Source organism: Arvicanthis niloticus, chromosome 18 (genome assembly GCF_011762505.2).
Source record: "Arvicanthis niloticus isolate mArvNil1 chromosome 18, mArvNil1.pat.X, whole genome shotgun sequence".
In the NCBI taxonomy this organism is placed as follows: domain Eukaryota; kingdom Metazoa; phylum Chordata; class Mammalia; order Rodentia; family Muridae; genus Arvicanthis; species Arvicanthis niloticus.
Window position 1 is genome coordinate 52,089,208 of NC_047675.1, and position 19,506 is coordinate 52,108,713.

The window sequence follows — 19,506 nt, forward strand, 5'->3', positions numbered from 1 at the left end:
AGTGGGCTGGAGAGATGAGGCAGCGGTTAGAAGCACTTACTGCTCTTGCACAGGACCTGAGTCAGATCCCACCACTCACATCAGGTGACACCAGCTCCAGAGGATCCAGTGCCATCTTCTGACATCTGTGTGCATCCACATGCACATAGATAGGCACACATGAGCACACATACACACACACACACACACACACACACACACACACACTTTTCTTGTATTGCTTATATTTTATTGGCTCATGAAACACTGAACTGAATTCAGTAGTTGATGTACCCAGAACAGTTGGGACAACCAGAGCCATAAACAAACACACCTCGATGTTGGTTATCCTCTGACTTATATGGTAGGATTTGAAGGGACCTAGGTCCCTGGACAGCCATCCTCCTGCCTGTCTCTGGTCCAAGGCATCAATAATGGGAATGGATGAAGGATGTTCTACGCAGTTATTTGGATGGCCGGGCATCAGGAGAGCACTTGGTATAAACCAAGAGGAGTCAGTGACCAAAGTGGATCTCTGCCCCATCCCTCAGCTTGTCTGGATCCCTGTGCAGTCAGAGGCATACACAGGTGAGCCAGCTGGCATGGATTAGTGTTAAGTCCTTGGTTTTAAACCAGCACAAGGCTCACTAGTCCAACAGAGGCTAGCCAACTCGGTCTTATTAGAACCAAGGTCCACCAAGCTGAATTGTCCCTTTCGGGACATGAATCCTGAGTCCATAATGACTTTGCCAGGCCCACAGATCCAGAACCCTTGTACTTCTACTTCCTGTCAGAGACCCACTCAGCTCCACCTTTCCAGCAGCGGCTTTGGATGGCCATGACACAGCACGAGTCATGCTTTATAACACACACACACACAGAGAGAGGCACGCACACACACACATGCTGGTCTTGACCAGTGGATTGTGGACTTCTTCTAGCATCCTGTCTTAGTTACATTCACATGTTGTGCTGACCACAATCTCTGATAGGCAGAGCTCAGTTCACTGTTGCAGGAGGTTTCAATGCATCGAGGTGGAGCAGGCATGGCAGAACCTTATATTAAGATGATTCACATCTTGATGGATCAGGAAACAGTGTGAGGCAGGAACCAGGGACTGGGTTCCTGCTCACCCTTGTGACCTGCTTGCACCAGCCAGTCCCACCTCCTCAAGGTTTTCCAGCCTCCCAAATATCACCACTGGCTAAGGAATGAAAAGTGCAGGCCTGGCTAGAGACCTTTGAGATTTGCCATAGCACGTGACTGACGATCCCTTAAGAAGTATAGAAAATGAGTTTGTATTCACACCAGGACAAAACCTGTGACCCTGTTGGCATAGTCATGGACGAGTGTAATAGCCAGCCTGACAGACATGAAGGAAGTTGTCCTTCCCTCGGGGGCCTAAAGAGGCTTGAGCAACACCACAGAGAGTGAAGCGGGAACGCTGTAATAACATCTTAGCAGACACCAGCCTTTGAAGAAGAAGGAACTAGAATGGAAGTAACACCGTCGATCAGTTCGTAGCCTGTGTAGGAACTGGAACATCCTACTTGGTACTGGCTTGTTGGGAAGCCGCACGGGACTCCTAGGCTCAGCACAGGTGGCAAAACTCTGTCGTGTCCTTTGAACAGGAAATGCTATTCTACCTGTCCCTGCCTTGCAGGACCTCAGGTCCCTTTCTAATAATTTTTCTGTTTCTTTCATGACTGCTTCATAGTTCACCAGTAAACAACACAACCTGCATTTTAGATTGCTCATTAGAAAAATAATAACAAAATTAAATTTGAAGTACTACCAAATCCCCTTTGGCTCCTGGTTTTAATTTTCTTCTATTGATGGATTTTAATACTTTGTGACTCCAGGCAGACTACTCTCCACTCTAATGTCCTTGGTATTTGGCTAGTGATGTCTTTTCTTAAACTCTGTAAGGATTAGTAAGGCCTGTATCTACTTCTAAGTCACAGGCCAGCTGCCTTCCATGGAGCTGCACACATCTGTGTGCCTTGACCAGGACCTCTGGGACAGCACTCACTGAGTCTGAGTCCTTCTCACCAGGGTCTTCATTCCTAGACTGCCGTGGCTCAGCACCCCTCTCCACAGGTGCTCTCCACGCTAATCATCCTCCAGGCCTCTCCTACCGTGCTTCTTTCACTAACTGTGAAAGGCAGGTTTTGCTTTTCTTAAACATTTTTAAAATACTAGTGAACTGTCCTTGGAAAACCTGGAGATGTCTGGAAGGTTTCTTCTGAAGTGTGTTCTGTCTGGTGCCATCTTGTAAGATCCTGATCTCCTGGACGAGCTGGCTGCTTCTGTTCTAGCAGGCTTAGCGAAGGGGAGACACGCACATTCACATGCTAGCATAAAGAAGGGAGAAGACTCACAGGTCATTCAGACTATTTGTATTACAGCCAGAATATATTCATGTGCCCCAAAACTGCTCATCCAGTGGCTGGAAAGATGGCTTGGTAGTTTATGAATGTTTGGTGCATCTGTAAAGGACCGAAGCTGAATTCTTAGCATCCATATAAGGGCAACTTACAACTGCCTATTACTTCAGCTTCTGGGGATCTGACACCATTTTCTGGTCTCCATGGGCATTTGCACAAAATCCACACAGGCATGCACGAACATGCACACACACACACACACACACACACACACAGAGAGAGAGAGAGAGAGAGAGAGAGAGAGTCAAATCTTTCTACAGTGCATATCTCTGCCTAACCATAAAGGCAAACTATTCATTCTTATTTGCCACTTTCCCTATCAACAAAAGACAAATAAAAATGGTCTAGCCTACGCATGGTTGCTCCAGCCTCTACCTCTTGTGATTCGATGTTCTCATCCACAATGCTCACCCTTGAAAAACCATACAGTCAAGCTACAAAATGGATCTCAGTGTTTAAGTAAGTTTACAACTCTTATGTTGAGCCTGCAATGCATGTGGGTCATGAGTCAGACGCCCCTGGCAGTGACTTTCTTCTTCCACTTGAAAGTTACTGAACCCCACAATCAGCTCCCGTGGCCGTGAGTCTCCAGGTCAGATAATCCTGGCACACCTTCCATGAAAGCCATTGGCTCCAAGCTTGGAGCAAACAAAAGGGACAACAGCCTGTGACATCATGCCACAGTGTGGGGCAGCTCACAGTCATCTCTCACTCCAGCTCTAGGGGACCTAGCATCCCCTCTGGCCTCCACAGGCACACAAGCATGCATATGCATTGATAAATAATAAAAATAATAGCAAGCAGGAGACCTAGTCCTTTCTTATGTTTTCTTTTCTGTTTTGTTTTGTTTGGTTTTTTGTTTTTCTCCCTTTGAGGCAGGATCTTGCGTAGTCCAAGTTGGCTTCAAACTTGCTCTGTATTGAGGATGATTTTGAATCTCCGATCCTCCCTCCACCTCCCAAATGCTGGAATTACAGCATTGTGCCTGCAGGGCTGGGGATGGAACCGAGAACTTCTTGCTTGCTAAGCAAAAACACTCTACCAACTGAATCACATTCCCCGTCCTGTTAAATTTTCTTTTGCTTATTATCTGAGTAGAGGGTAAGTCATGGACTATGTAAATCCAAGATGATAACTCTCTCTCTCTCTCTCGCTCTCTCTCTCTCTCTCTCTCTCTCTCTCATTTTAGGGAATGCTGTCGGTTTTTTGGAGACAATGGCTTGACTTTGAAAGTGTTCTTTACCAAGGCAGCACCTTTTGGTGTTCTTTGGACCCTCACAAACTACCTGTACTTACACGCAATAAAGAAGATAAACACTACAGATGTCTCCGTCCTGTTCTGCTGCAACAAATCATTTGTTTTCTTGCTGTCGTGGATCGTTCTCAGGGACAGATTCATGGGAGTGAGGGTAAGTTCTCAATTATCTGTCTTCCCCCTCATGGTCACGCCAAGCAGAACCCGCCCTGCCCATTGGCTCCCTGTGCTCCACTGCTGAGGTCCTTCTGAGTCTCAGAAGGGTGCAGTTCTTGCTATGGCTTGCAGGCCTTCTGGTTTGCTAACCACACTAGAGAAGCACTTGTGAAAGCACCTTTCATGCCAGGCATTTCCACGAGCAAGCATTCCCTAAAGCTCGTGCCAAGCAGGGTGTGTGTATCTGGGGGGGGGGGGGGGTTGCCTGAACCATGTAGCCAGAAACACCAGTGCTAAGTTAGAGCTGGGAGATGGTGCAGGGCAGTGGGGGATGGGGGTGGGTGGGGGATTTCACTTCAAACTGTAGATCAAGGGCAAATTCAACGACATTCCTTGAATGGCCAGAATTTTCCCAGAGAAGATTTCACAGTCAATTGAAAGCTAGCCAGATTTCATGACAGTTGTGTGGAGCATGGTAAGCACAGTGCTAAATCCCAGTGGGAACTTGGAGATGTCTAATGGAAAAAGGTGCCATTGGTCAAGGACAGAATCTTGGTGGCCTTCTACCTGCTCCCTCTGGTGGTCAGGGACTGCCTCTGCTGTTCCTCTCCTTGCCACAGAGTAGGACACAATACTGGTCACTCATGGCACAAGCTAATCAGCTCCTCCTTCCTTCTGATGCTCAGGGCCCGGTGCTGCGTTGCCTCACTCTGACTGTGTTGGCAACCAATAAGAGGCAGACTCCAGATCCTCTGCTTCTGTCCTTGCTTCACTGTCCTGAGACTAATGACATCACCTTGAGGGTGGGCTTACGCCCACCTGAGTTATACAAACAGCAGTGGGGACGTGAGTCAACTGCTGGTTCATATTTTTAGCTTACAGCAGGGGGAGAGTTTGTTTTGAGGCTCAGTGTTAATTTTGGAATAAAAACTCACGCCCCGGGCTGCCACCCAGAAAAGCCTTTGGCAAATCAATGATCTAATACGTGCCTGGAAGGACTGCAGGGGCCTTACACAGACTCAGAGTTAAAGACTTGGGTGTCCCGGGGACACTGACCCCATGGTTATGCCTTTCCAGGCATTACTTAGGGGTCAAAGAATCGAGAGACTCCATAGAGCTTTGGGGCATGGTGCAGATGTCCTGGGTAAATTTTTGTTATGGGAAAGAGACTCTTCAAGGTCAATGGCACAGAAACAGAAAGAGAAATGTGGGTGAGAATGAACTTGAGCTACTCAGCCCACTTGCAGAACGAGGTGTGGTTGAGATCTGTGCTTGTTTGTTGTCCATGGGTAGGAGACTTTCCTACACCCTCCTACGGGGATACACACAGCCTGGCAATGCTACCCTCTGATGAAAGTGCTCTCTACTGACCACTGCACACTACAGGTTTGTGTTAAGGCTTTCTGTTCTCAGTGGGTGCTCTAGGGAGAAGCCACAGGGTGACAGGATGTTGTAACATGCAGACACTGTGCAGGCATGCTCCCCTTTTAGGAGTGCATGGCCAGTCACTGAAGAACTTCTCATTGTAAGCTACAGAATCAACGAAAAGCCCTGAAATCTCATGGAATCCTTGAGACAAAAAAAAAAAAAAAAAAGAGAGAGAGAGAGACATCTGGAGACGCCCAAATACTTGTCAGGGACAGGCAGCAACTACCTCTAGGGAATTTCCAAAGACTTAAGAGCTTCTGTAGCTTCCAGCCTGGGGGCTGAGTGATCAACACTGGCTTAAAAGATAGGACCAAGGCTCTTCCTTGCAGGGGAGAGGGCTTGCAGGGAGGGAGGTCATGGGGACAGCGGGGGCAGAAAACAAGGCTTGTGGGATTAAAAGAAATGCTTCAGTCACCCAGCTATATCTTATTGAAGATGGGAAGGGGTACCTGCAGTTCTAGGTCAGGTGGACGGGTCCAAAATATAAGGAAATGTGTCTTATAATACTCTGGAGACCCTGGTCACTCCTGATGTCACTGGGCAGGTGCTGCCGAGGTATCTGTTTAAACATAGCTCAACCTGTCCCCGTCTCTACTTCCAAGGACTTCTCCTCCTGTGGGCCCTGGAGCAGAGGTTCTCACACGGTGGCCAAATGCTCAGACTTGGAGTCGGTGACAAGGCCATGGGTCCATGACCAGAACCAATGTCTGAACCTTAGCTTGCCTAGTCTTTAAAGTTGGACAGAGAAGAGAGGTCACCATTTGGTGCCCTAGATTAAGACGTTGTACCCAGAACCTGTGAATCCACAGGACAAACTTGACAGGTCTGAGGGGGAGTTCAGTGAAACACAGAAAATAGTCAGGGAATACTTTCACAAGGAAACCAAAAAGCCTCTGGTGTCTCAGTGTATGGAACCTAAAGCCAGCAGCTCTCTCCCTGTCACACTTGGCTTCCTTGAACGCTCTGGCTAGAGGAGAGCCTGGACTCTGATCTTCTGACTGAAGGGTCTTGAAAGTGAGGTAAAAAAGCATCCACACACTTCAGAAGGTGGCCTCGCCTTCCAAAGGGGCTGCTAAAGCTGAGAGAACAGATACCCCACAGTCAGACCCGCAGACGTCAAGACCAGTGCTAGGGCCCCAGGAAGGCACTGACTCTGCTGCCTTCTGCCTGAGCAAACCCACAGGGCCTGAGTTGTTTGTCTCCACAAGCACAGAGGACAGCCTCACCTGCTCTGTCGGACCTCTCTAGCCTCTCCCTGGATCTCTGCACAGCCCGGTTGAAGTGGAAGCTCTTAACTGTTGGTTGTTAAGCAGTAATGAAGAGCATGGGAGAGGCTGGAATCTGCCTTGCAAGTCTTCAGAAAAAAGAACCCAGTCTCCTTTGTTACTTCAGATGTCAGCCATACACACTTTCAGAATCATCAGAAATCTCTCTCTCTCCTTCCTTCCTTCCTTCTTTCCTCCCTCCTCCCTTCCTCTCTCTTTTTCTCCTCTCTCTCCCCCCCTCCCTCTCCCACTCCCTCTTCTTCCCCCTCTTCTTCCTTCCTTTGGGTCTCCTACATATCAGGATGCCATCAAATTCACAAGGTAGCCCAAGATGACCCAGACAAGCCTCTGTTCACGGCATGGCTCACTCTGTGTCTTAGTTGCTTCTCTTGTTGCTGAGACAAGCACCCAACAAAGGCAGCTTAAGGAAGGGAGGGTTGACTGTGGCTCACGGTTTGAGGGATACAGTCCATCATGGTGGGGAAGACATGGAGGTAGACTGTAGTCCTGTACGCCTGTAGTCAGGAAGCAGAGATATGGAAGCTTGTGCTCAGCTCACTTTCTCCTCAGTCTAGGACTCCAGTCCATGGGGTGGTGCCACCCACACAACTTACCTTCAGTAACCCAGTACAAAGTCCCTCACAGACAGGTCCAGTGTTCCCAGGATGAGTCTAAATCCCCTCAAGCTGGCAATGATGGTTAACCACAGACTGTTACTCATTTAAATGTTAAACCAGATTTGGTATTCAATAGCCTATGTTTAGACTCTTCTGCTTCTAGCTGTGTGTCCTGGGGCAGATTCCTTAACCTCTCTGAGTCTTACATCTATAAAAGAAGGTGAGCATCACTAAGCCCCTGGTTTGAGCTTCAGCAAGGAAGTGCATAGGACGTGCCTCAGTGTTGGCTCCTGAAGCTCAGCTGTCAGATGCTGCCAACTAAGGTCAATTTTAAAGCGTCTTCCTCTCTCCTAGTTCCCTAGGGCTCTGTGAGTGCTGCAGCTGCCTCTGCTTGGACCCTGCACATGTTCTGGATGTTTCTCCTTAGAGATTGCATCCCACAACCTAGCAAGTGCTAAGAGCAGCATAGAGGAGAGACCCAGGGAAAAAACAGCTAAGGGGGTGGGGGGGAGGGCACACTTCCAGGTCCAGGTATGATGTACAGCCCTTGAGGGACAGTGCTGTGATCAGTTCCTAATGCTAGCATGTCAAATGAAGACAACTTCTGTTGCTACCACTATGTGATTCCTGTTGAGAAGAAAATAACACCAAGTCTAGGCCCTGTGAGGTACCTGTAGAAGGTGGGAAGAGAGCTCAGTAGTTCCCAGGTGCTGACTAGGTACTGTCCCTCAGGCTTTGTCATGACTGAGGAACCTGTCCCCAGAATATGATCACCTATCTGTCAAGACACAGTGGCCAGCCCTGGCTGCAGCCTGAGACAAAGCCACATCACCACCCTGGCTACCCGTGCCTCAGCATTTTGGTTCTGTCGAGCTTAGATAGGTATCCTGTAAGCTCCACCCCATCAGCTACCTCTACCTGCTCCACCCAAGAGTCTTGGGATGAGACACTGCTTTCTTCTATCTGGAAGAACCCATGAGTAGAACACTCTAGCTCTTAAGCACTTGTTCCTCCTTCCAAGGCCTGAAAGTGTCTCCTCCCTCCATGCCTGACAGTGTCTCCTCCCTCCATGGCCTGACAGTGTCTCCTCCCTCCATGCCTGACAATGTCTCCTCCTTCCCATAGATCGTGGCCGCCATCCTCGCCATCGCAGGCATTGTCATGATGACCTACGCCGATGGCTTCCACAGTCACTCAGTCATTGGCATAGCCCTGGTGGTGGGCTCTGCTTCCATGTCGGCTCTCTACAAGGTAGGCACAATGAACCCACCTTCCCAGCATGTTTGGGGGCAGCAGAGCTCTGGGATTCACAGCCTCTCACTTCAGACATTCTGGATGGTGTGTGGGCTTCTGAGAAGAGCAGATACTTTCAGTATGCATCAAGAGGCAGACAGCACCAGGGCAGTCCAGGCAGGCAGCTGAGAAAGACTGGACCCCTGGACCCATCTGTGCTTGTGGCTGATGGGACACAGAGACTGGATTATGTGTATGGCTTTGTCATATAACTCCTTGGCTGTGTGGTTTTGGGGGTACCAAGTACTATGAGTCCATGACGGTTCAAACCCTACTTGGGAAATAAATGCACAAAAGTATCTTTGGCAAGAGCTGGTCAGAGTAGCTTATGTCTTCTCATGGAGGCAGGAACATTGCCACAAGCCTTTGCCTCAGAAAAGAAAAACAAAAGTTTTGACAACTGTTAGAAGCCATTGGAAAGTACTTCCTAAGCGCCAGTCTAGAGACAACAAATGACTGTGGTGTAGCAGAGTGTCCTGCTTTTACACCAATTCTGCCAGGCTCCATGCTGTCTTTTCCCAGCTCCTTTCTCTCCCCCTCTCTGCTTTCCTCTCCCCTTGGTCCTCTCTCTCCTCCTTAGAGATCAGGGCTACAAAACATCTTCACACACCCACCCGCAGTAATCACTTCCTCTAGCTAGGCTCCACCCACTCCCAATGATCACTTCCTCTAGCTAGGCTCCACCCCCCATGAGCACTTCCTCTAGCTAGGCTCCACCCATTCCCAGTGATGTCTGCCTCTGGCTAGATTCCACCCTCTGTAATCACTTCCTCTAGATAGGCTCCACCTACTCCCAGTGATCGCTGCCTGATTAGGCCTATTTTCCTAAAGCTTCCATGACCTTCCCAAACAGAGCCACCAGCTGGGAACCACATGTTCAAACACACAAGCCTGCGGGGACATGTCACCTTTAAACCATAGCACCTGTGTAGAGGGATTACCTAGGCAGTCAGAAGTTCTTCCATCCCTTTCTCAATCATCTGCGTATATGTGGGGAACACACCAGGCAAAGAAACCACAAGGACTACACGGACAGCCACTTGACTGGGCTCCTTGTTCACAAAACAAGTTGGATAGGGTACACAGACATGCCTGAGTCCATCTTCTGGCCACACAGCCACATCTGTCCCTTGTCGCCCAGCCCTTTGAACATCAAAAACAACATGCAAACAAGAACATTGCAGAAGGATTAAGTCTAGTGCAGTTCACTAAACCCCGTGTCATTTCTACAAAGGGAGGTATGATGGAGCAGGGATTAGCAAAGTCCTTCAATTATGTTTCAAAGAAAACATCTTTGCAGATAAAGCCCTCTTTGGGGGGTGGCAATGGCTGTTTGGTGTGCTGCTCACAGATAAAGTGCTTGCCTTGCAAGCACAGGGTCTGGAGTTCAGAATCCCAGTCCTCTGTAAGTACTAACTGGGCTTGGCAACCCATCTATGATCCCAGTACATGGAAGACAGAGGTGGAAGACCCTCCAAGGAAGCTGGCTAGCTAACCAACCCGATAGGCAGGCTCTGGGTTCAAATAAAGAACCTGTCTCAATATATAACACGGAAATTAATCCAGGAAGACACCTGAGGTCAATCTCTGACTCTGACCCTCACACTGCCAGGCACACATTTGCACGTGTGCATGCACACACAGAGAGGGGGATGGAATTGTGAGCATTGTCCTGGGTCAGGATCCATTTGGAGGCTCCAGAGAAGATATACAATCGTGGTAGACAGTCCTATGCATTCTATGCATTGTGAACATAGCATATAACAGCCGTGTGCAGTATGCAGACCCATGACTCCTGGAGACAAAGTTTGTGAGGCCAGACATAATTCAGCCTGAACCTGCTGCTACACAGCATGTAGACTGCAAAACTCCACCAAGCTTTATCAGGCTTCACTGACAGACAAGGAAGGTCAAACCCAGCGGAACTATGGTGCCCACCGTGCCAGCATCCCCCGGATTTGTCACTTCCACATCGGTGGGTCTGGGTTTATCCTCACCTCCTACTCTCTCTGGCAGGTTCTGTTCAAGCTGCTGCTGGGCAGCGCCAAGTTCGGAGAAGCAGCCTTATTCCTGTCCATCTTGGGTGTGTTCAACATCCTCTTCATCACCTGCATCCCGGTCATTCTCTACTTCACCCGAGTGGAGTACTGGAATTCCTTCGACGACATTCCATGGGGATACCTCTGTGGGTTTTCCATTCTCTTATTGAGTAAGTAGCACCAGCCCGTGCAGAAGCCCCTGCAGATAGCAACAGACACAGAAGGAAAAGCCCATGCTCCCTTGCTGTCCTGAAGTTCTCATTCTTTTTCAAAGTCCTTGCGATTTCTTAAAAGAGCAATATTTAAGGGTTTTTAACCCTTAAGGGGTGGCCTTAGAAGGTAGGGCTTGTAAAAAGATGTATCATTTCATTGTATTTGAGTGTACCTTTAGGTTTATGAGTTTTGCCTGCATGTATGTTCACTGTGTGATGCCTGTGGAGGTCTGATGATCTCAGATCCCCTAGGACTGGAGTGACAGATGGTTATGAGCCACAATGTAAGTGTTAGAAACCAAACTCAGTATCCTCTGTGAGAGCAGCAAGTGCTCTTAAACCCCTGAGTCATCTCTTTACCCCTTATTTTTATTTTTGTTTACATGTATATGTGTGTGACTGAGGTGTCCATGAAGGCCAAAAGAGGCTGTCTGTCAGATGTCCTGGAGCTGGGATTACTAGTTGCTGTGAGCTGTCTGATGTAGGGGCTGGGAATTGAACCTGGGCCCTCTGAGAGAACAACTGGTGCTCTTAACTGCTCAGCCATCTTTCCAGTCCCACTCCTTGGACTTTAGGAGGGCTTTACAGAGCTGTGGTCATTGTCCTGGCAACTGTCATATCAACTATCACTGATGTTCTGAGTAGCACAGTGGCAGCTGGGGTTAAGTAACAGGTGTCCACGGGGCACTGTGAAAGTGTCTCTGTTCAGCGAGAATAATCAATTACCATTGTTGTTAGCATTTCACTGCTAGATAAAGGCTGCCGCAGGGTAGAAAAGTGACAGAGATGCCTCATGAGTTCATTCTAGTTTCATTTTGCTGCTGTGACAGACACGATGGCCAAAAAGTCATCCTTAGAGGAGGAGAGGGATTCATCTGGCTACACTTCCAAGTCACAGTCTAACAAGTAGGGGATACAGGGCAGAAACCCACACAGGAGCTTGAAGCAGAAACCATGAAGGAACACAGCTTGCTGGCTTTTTAGCTCAGTCACTGGATCACACTTAGCTAGCTTCTGTATCCCAGGACCACCTACGTAAGGATTGATGCCACCCACAGTGGACTGAGTTCTTTTAACATCCTCTTAACATCAATTAAAAATCAAGACAACCCCCCTCCAATGTCCACAGGTCAATCTGATCTTGGCAGTTCCTCAATTGAGACCTGACAATAAGCTGTCAGGTTGACAATAAGCTGAGGGCACGTCACATCCCTATTCAGCCACTCCAGGAACAGAACCAACAATGAAGAATAGTGACAGCTCTTTGGTCACCTTTTTCAGACCCATTCCCTCAGGTTCTGTGACTTGTTAGAATGCTCCTCCTAACCCCAATTCTGTGTCCTCAAGAAAAAAGTTTAAGTTCACGGAATGACAGGACTCCTTGTAGTGCCTGCCTCCTGACTCTCTGAGAAACTGGAGTCAGATGAGCCAGCACAAAGGTCAAGGACAAGACAGTTATGTGTGACTCTAGTCTTCAAAATTCTTTATTTCAGCATTCAATATTGTATTAAATTTTGGAATCGCCGTCACGTATCCCACACTGATGTCTCTCGGAATTGTCCTCAGTGTACCTGTAAATGCAGGTAAGCATTGTTTCATGGATTTCTGTCTCGGTGTGTTATAAACACACCATCTCACACACACACACACACACACACACACACACACACACTTTCACATAGCCACTTCTATTATTAATGTAGCTGTTGCACAGTGCATGTTCAACCTCTGCAAAGGAAGAAGACACACTTGGCATACTTAGCATGTAGCCCTTTGTTGTATACACAGTCTTTTCCCGTGACAGATTTGTGTCGTTGTTAACTATTTTGCTGTACTTAGGATGGTACCAAGAACCTGGTGCACACTAGGCAAACTCCCTACCACTGAGCTATATTTCATCCTTTCTCAACATTCAGTTTTGAGACAGGGTTGAGATAGCCTTAAACTCATTTCATAACCTAGACAGTCTATGAATTTGCAGTCCTCCTGCCCAGCCTCTAGGATTACAGCTGTGTCCCATCAGGCTCAACTCAGCAGAAAAACTTCAATGCCCAGTTGAGCCCAAAAAGTACAAGGCTGTCTCCATCCTAACAAAGAACAAACCTAGGGCAGCCTGGAGCAGGAAATGAGTGAGTTTTTACAAGTGACTTTCATGAGGAGAACTTGCCACGTCGGGCAGGCATGTGGAAACAGGTTGGCACTCCAGTGAAGCAGGAATGTTATTTCCTTCTGCCTCCTGGATGAGGGCCAGCGCCCTTTGGGTATGGGAACCCACTTTGTCCTGGGGCCTTGTAGTTGGCTCCTCTCCCTGGCTGCTTTATGCTGGCTTGAGCTTGCAATTTCCTCTCCAGAATCCTCTGCTTCATGCCCTGGCTCTTTGCAAAGTTGCCTCTGAACTCCTGTTTCCATTAAAGAACTGGCTTCCAGGGATCCAGCACCATATCCTATCTACAGTAGAGTTTTCAGAAGCAAAGCCACTCTTGATTTTAGAGACTCCCCATCCTGTCCCACAGTTCTTTATGCCTCACCTTGACCAGACTCTCCCAGGTGCCTCATGGCCACAGTGTGAAGAGTACTTCATACTGTGGCCCAGCCCAGCCCACCCCACCCTAGATGTCTGAGGTCCCCATTCATCACACTGCCCTTTGGTCAGTGTGTCTCCTCACAGTCGAAGGCTGTGCCTGCCCCTTTGGGTTCTTGTTGAAAAGCAGAGGAAACAATTCGTATGATGATGGTACTTCAGAGCTGGGGGCGGGGGGCGCGGGGAGATGGCCACCATGGTGGCACACCCTTGTCATAGCAATACTGGGGAAACAAAGACAGGAGGCTCCCTGGGCTCATGGACCAGCTAGCCTGGCCGACTTAATGGGCTCTAAGCAAGAGAGAGACCCTGTTGCTCTCCCCCCCCCAAAAGTAGGTGGTGCCCAAGAAACAGTAGTGGAAGTGGCCTCTCATTTTTATACACAGCACACATGTACCCACATGCATGGTAGCTCACACACACAAGCAGAGAGAGAGAGAGAGAGAGAGAGAGAGAGAGAGAGAGAGAGAGAGAGAGACTTCGAGGTGCAGAAGGCAGTCTAAACATGACAGGCTTGTTAGGCTCCTGGAAGACACTTCTCACACAACACCCCTACAGCCATGTGTTTTAATTTGGTGTCACATGGGGATGTGGTAAAAGGCATATCCCACACTAGTCTGGCACTGAGAGTTACTTTTGCCACATCCTGCAGCTGAAGATTAGTAAGGAACATTTCGCATGGCTTAACTGCAGAACAGAGGGTTAATCCCACGTCAAAGGCAGGAATCCAGTTCCCATCAAAAGGAAGAAGGTAAGGACCAGCGCTCTGGAACTTGGCAGAGCAGTCACCAGCCTGCAGAGCTCACCCTGGTGTCTGCTCAGAGGACCTTGGGTGAACCATCCTTGGCCAATGAATTAACAGTTGTCAGTGTCAAAAACTGAAGTGTTTCTGAGAGTCCACAGGAAGACTCTGGGAGGAACTGGTTTGGGGTGCACCCTCTTATTCCTTCTCTGCCTCCCTGCTAGGCAAAGTGGGGTGTCAGGGAGTAGAGAGAAATAGGAGGAGGCAGGAAGTTGGGAAAATAACAAAGCCTAGCTGTGACAGAGAGGAAAAGCAACCCCCACCAGGGCGAGAAGAGGGCAGTTGCCCAGCCTCCAGTAGAAGAGAAGAAAACAATCTACCCCCTACACAATACTATCACCTGAGGCAGGCAGGCTTCAATTGGACTCAGTCTGGGTTAGCCAAGGAGAGAATGGAGGTGTCCCCAAAGAGGAGAGGTGCCTTCAACAGTGGGGTGCTTTGAGCACCGTTATGGCTGTTAGAAAAGAGATTAGATTTTTACAAACAGATCTCAATTCATCTCCCAGTTACTCCTGTCACCTGACTGCTCTTCAGTACAGGTCAGGTGTCTTAGTGAAGCCCTTGGGGGAAGCGGCATCACCTGAGGCTTAGAACCTCACAGCAATCCATGGGCACGGATAACGAGAACTCTTCATTACAGCTGGGTATAATGGCACACACTGGTAACCTCAGCTCTTGGGGGCAATGACTTGAGAAGCAGGAGTTCAAAGTCACCTGCAGCTGCTTAGTGAGTTCAAGGATAGCCTGGGCTATGTGAGACTCAAGAAACAAAAACAAGTCAGGGGGAGAGATGGCTGGGTGAAGACCCTTGCCATCATGGCTGGTAACCTAAGTTAGACTTTTGGGATCTGCAAAATGGAAGGAGAGAAATGACTCCCCAAATTTGTTCTTTGACCACACTGTGCCCCTGATACTCACAAGATCATGTGTATGCACATTAAATAATAAATAAATACATAAATAAATCAATCAATCACAATACATAAACAAAGATTTTAAAAAGAAAATTCACAAATGGTATCCTAAAAGAACTGGGTCAGGTTTGCTTATCAAAACACATACACATGCAGTAAGATAAAATTATAAATGTCATGTATGACATCACAGATACTGTGAAAAGTACCAAAAAATATGAATAATATTTTCTTCATCCTGAAACCCAAACCAGAATTAAACCCCCTGGCATGTCTAATTACGCATGTGCTCCCAGTTACCCTTGATCTATTTTCCTCACACTCAAGTCACCAACTTACACTTGGGTGCTAGATTAGATTCAGATGGCGACACCCAAGCCTAAGAGGAGACAGGTGTTTCGAGGTTCAGGCGACCCCAGCCTGCACTAACCAGCCTCCTGCCCTACCGGATGCTCAGACACATCACTGTGTCTGCAGACTGAGTAAATGCTGGTCTGTCTCCCACAGTAGTCGATCACTACACCAGTCAGATAGTCTTCAACGGAGTCCGGGTCATCGCCATCATCATTATCGGCCTGGGCTTCCTCCTCCTGCTCCTTCCGGAAGAGTGGGATGTCTGGTTGATCAAATTGCTCACCCGCCTCAAAGTGAGAAAGAAGGAGGAGACAGCAGAAAGCAGTGGAGACTTGGGCACAGGACCCCAGAGCAGGAACAGAAGGGCCCGCCCATCCTTCGCTCGCTGAGGAAACTCCTCTAGAACTCGGGGATGCCCCCATGGTAATGTTTTTGAGGTCTATTCCCAAGGGAGGAACCTCAGTTGGGTGAGGTGTACATACATGTACAGTTTTGGTAACCGAGGTAAGTTCTATGGTATTTATTGGCATGTCCAATTTGCTTGCACTTTTCCACGTCAGACCTTCCACTAAGGGTACCGATTCAAAACAAACGAGAAAAGGACCTCTCAGCGCTTCTTCAATGAATGTAAAGTGGGGTAAAATGAGCCTTGTGTCGGTCTCTTCAGAGGACAGGCAAGCTGGACAAGCCAGGGCAAAGGCTCTGCCTCTTAGCAATTGAAAATGACATTGTGCACTGTGATTATTTTTCAGCTATAGTAGGTCATATTTTGTTTTATACCAGAACTGTATACTTAATTTTAAGGAATCTCAATGAACCAAAAGATAATTGTCAGTTAATCTGGGTGGATGGATGGATGGATGGATGGATGGATAGATGGGTGTGTGGGTGGATGGATGGGTAGGTGAATGGGTGGATGTGTGGATGGTTGGATAGATGTATGTATGTATGTATGGATGGATGGATGGTTGGATAAACATAGGTGGATAGATGGTTGGTGGACAGAAGGATGGATGGGAAGGAAAGAGAGAGGTGAAGCAGAAAAAGACAATAGACACGAAGATAAACGGAGGACAGGCCTATGCCAGGTCACATGATAGAAAACAGAACTCCGACCCAGCTGGTCTGCTCTCACAAGACCATGAGGAGAACTCAGTGCCTTCTACAGCATCTCTGTCCCATGTGAAGCGAGGTGACATTATATGTCACTGGCGCCGTCTCATGATTTAGATGTAGAAATCTTAAAAAAAAAAAAAAAACCACAAACTATATGTGTATATGTGTGTTCAAAAATGACAAAGCCGGTGGCCAGTGCGTTTGGAGGGTGGTTGGCGTCATGCGGCACGCACAGCAGGTGCACTGTGTGGGAGGAATGGCTGGTGGCTTTCACTTCCAGACCGAGACTGCAACATTATTTACTGAGTCCGTAAGCCTTTTTAAGAAACTTTTAAGCGCCGGGCTGTTTACTTACACAATTTAGGTCTGCGGGAGACTTCTATCTGTGATAGATCTGTACAGAGGGACTGGGCTTAGAGTTTACTATTTTTGAAGTTTACATTGTTACATACAAATGGGAACCTGATTTTGAAATGGTATCATATCCTAAAGGTGCATTCTGGAACCATGGAGTCTTTCGTTTCCTGGGGGGAAAGGGGCACTCACGACCTGAACTTTTTAGCCAATTATTATTCTCAGTTTCCATTACTTGTTTGGCCAAACAGATTAATAAAATATTTGAAACAAAACAAAAAGCATTGAGTGTGCTTTTGGTGCCTCCTGGTCACTTCCCACTAAGGATCCTTGTGCAGTCTGCCTAGCTGCCAGAGGGAAGATGGTTGTTGCTATGGTGACAGACATAGAAACTGTAAGTCTCCAGGGCTGAAGGGATGGTGCAGTAGGAGATGACTCAGTGGTAAAATATCTGCCCTGCAACCATGTGCACGCCTGTAAACAGCTGAACATGGCTAAATGCACATGCATGCACGCACCCCTGTAACTGCAGCACTGTAGGGGGCAGAGGCAGAAGAGTTGGTGATGCTGTCTAGGCATCTATTGCCGTTAGCTGTGAGACCCACATGTCTTGTGCAGAGCTTCGGAGGGCAGGGTTCCTAAAGATGGGGTAGGCATCACATCACCCATGTCTCTGCTCTAGAAAAGTCCAAAAGACAACACAGGTGGCAAGGTCGGGGCCTGTCACTGCCACCACCGAATGTCATTTAATTCAGCCCAGCAAACATCTCCCTCTATAAAGTTAGCCCTATACTTGCCCTATAGCAAATCTATCTTCTCCTGTCAGCTCACAGATTTAAAAAACATGGAACCGGGGAGATGGCTCAGCTGTTAAGAACACTGGTTGCTCTTCCAAAGAACCCAAGTTTGGTTCCCAGCATCTACAGGACAGCTCACAACTGTCGGTAACTCCAGGCGCTCCAATACCTTCTTCTGGCTTCCACAGTTACAAGCACATATATGCATATAGGCAAGACACCCACAAACACATTTTTTAATTTAAAGATTAAAAAAGATTGGGAGCTCTTTCTTGCTGACCCTCTCAGCCCTCCCTTCTAACCCAGGAACCTCCAATGGCCATCCCAGGCTGGCACTCTGACCAGTGGCTTGCTCCACAACTATAAGAAAAGCTTCTTCCTGCAGTAGAGGGGGGTTGACAGAGACCCACATCTGGACGATGTGCAGAGAGGGAGAGACTTTGGAGCACTTGGTCCTAAATCAAAGCCTTCCCCTCAAGACTCAAGGATCTGTAAGGGAGATGAAAAGATTATGAGAGCCAGGGATGATGGATGTCTCCAAGGAAACTGGACTAACGGACATGTAAACCCACAGCGACTGACAGCATGTACAAGGCCTGTACAAGTTAAAACCAGACATGGTCCTAGCTCTGAGAGGGGAACATGGATATAGACTCTCAACCCCAACAAGATGCCAATACCCACCAGACAAGGAAAATGGAGTGCCCCTGGGTATAACCAGGTCTCAGGGCAAGCACCATGCTCACAAGTAATTGGCCAACACAATTAGTGGTAATTTTATAAAATTTTTGTCTCATTTAGCTTTTATTTAGAAACTTTTTTTGTCTCATTGGTCAGACTTTTGCATGTATAGATTGTTTTCTGTTTTTGTGTTTCCCTGGGCTCTTTTATTTTGTGTTCCTCTTGGGGGGAAAGGAGGGGTTGTTGATTGCTTTTTAAAGAGGCCAAGAGGGCATGAAGTTGGGTGACTGGGGAGATGGAGAGGATCTGGAAGCAGTTGGGGGAGGAGAAAAGCATAACTGAAATATATTCTATGAAAATTTTTTCAATTAAAAAAAAAAGAATTGGAAGCAAACACTCCATCAGCATCATTATTGGTGATGACCAAAGGGTGGGAGTAAATGGGTGGCTAGCAGACAGAAGTTTGAATGGGTGGGCTTAGGTACATATGCATAAACAGAATCTGGTGTGCTCATACCGTGGTGGAGAACTATTCAACCTTAGAAATCAATAAGGAACTGCTCACACCTGCTCAATAACCTCTGTACCTGGAGGCGCTTGGGTAGTAGGAAGCAAACCCAACACAAAAAAGACAGGTGCCCTATGACTCTGCTTTTGAGAGCCCTGGGATGGCCAGACTCAACCAGAAAGGAAGTAGGTGTGTGGCTCACCTGTAATCCCAACACTCAGGAGGTGGAGGCAGGAGGCTCTATATAGTGAGCTCTGGGCCAGCCAGAGTATCTCAGAGCCCCTGTCGCAATAACGCCCCCTATGGTGGTTTCAATATGCTTGGCTGTCCTGAAACTTGCTCTGTAGATTGACCTTGAACACAGAGATCTACATGGCTCTGACTTCTGCCAGAAAGTAGAAAGAAGAGTGTGTCTGCTAAGGACTGGGGAGGACTGGCATTTAATGGTGCAGGGCTTCACTTTGAAGATGAGAAGTTTCTGGAGACAGATGGTGGTGACTGCTGCATGGCTTAACACTCGTGACTTCACTCAGAAGAGTGATTATATAGATTATATATTCTGAATTTTTAATGAAGACTACAAGATACAGGAGGCATGGAGTGAAAGGGTTAAAATCCTGCTCTTTCTGGAACACCGTGTCCTGAGTCGAAGTGAGGGTAGGGTGGGAGATTTATTTTTGGAAAAGAGATAACCACAGGGTTTTAAC

General features: G+C 47.7%; 1 protein-coding gene across 3 annotated transcripts in view; it reads left to right on the plus strand.

The window, feature by feature from the left end:
- Positions 1-17,103, plus strand: part of Slc35f3 (solute carrier family 35 member F3) — a 248,782-nt gene extending 231,679 nt beyond the window's left edge. For 2 of the 3 annotated variants that reach the window (XM_076916058.1, XM_034523148.2), the window contains 5 exons: positions 3,617-3,836; positions 8,274-8,399; positions 10,458-10,650; positions 12,186-12,275; positions 15,497-17,103. In XM_076916058.1, the coding sequence (XP_076772173.1) occupies positions 3,617-3,836; positions 8,274-8,399; positions 10,458-10,650; positions 12,186-12,275; positions 15,497-15,732 (865 nt within the window). In that variant the 3' untranslated portion in view covers positions 15,733-17,103. The other variant, XM_076916059.1, reaches the window with a different exon arrangement.
- The last annotated feature ends 2,403 nt before the right edge of the window (positions 17,104-19,506 follow it).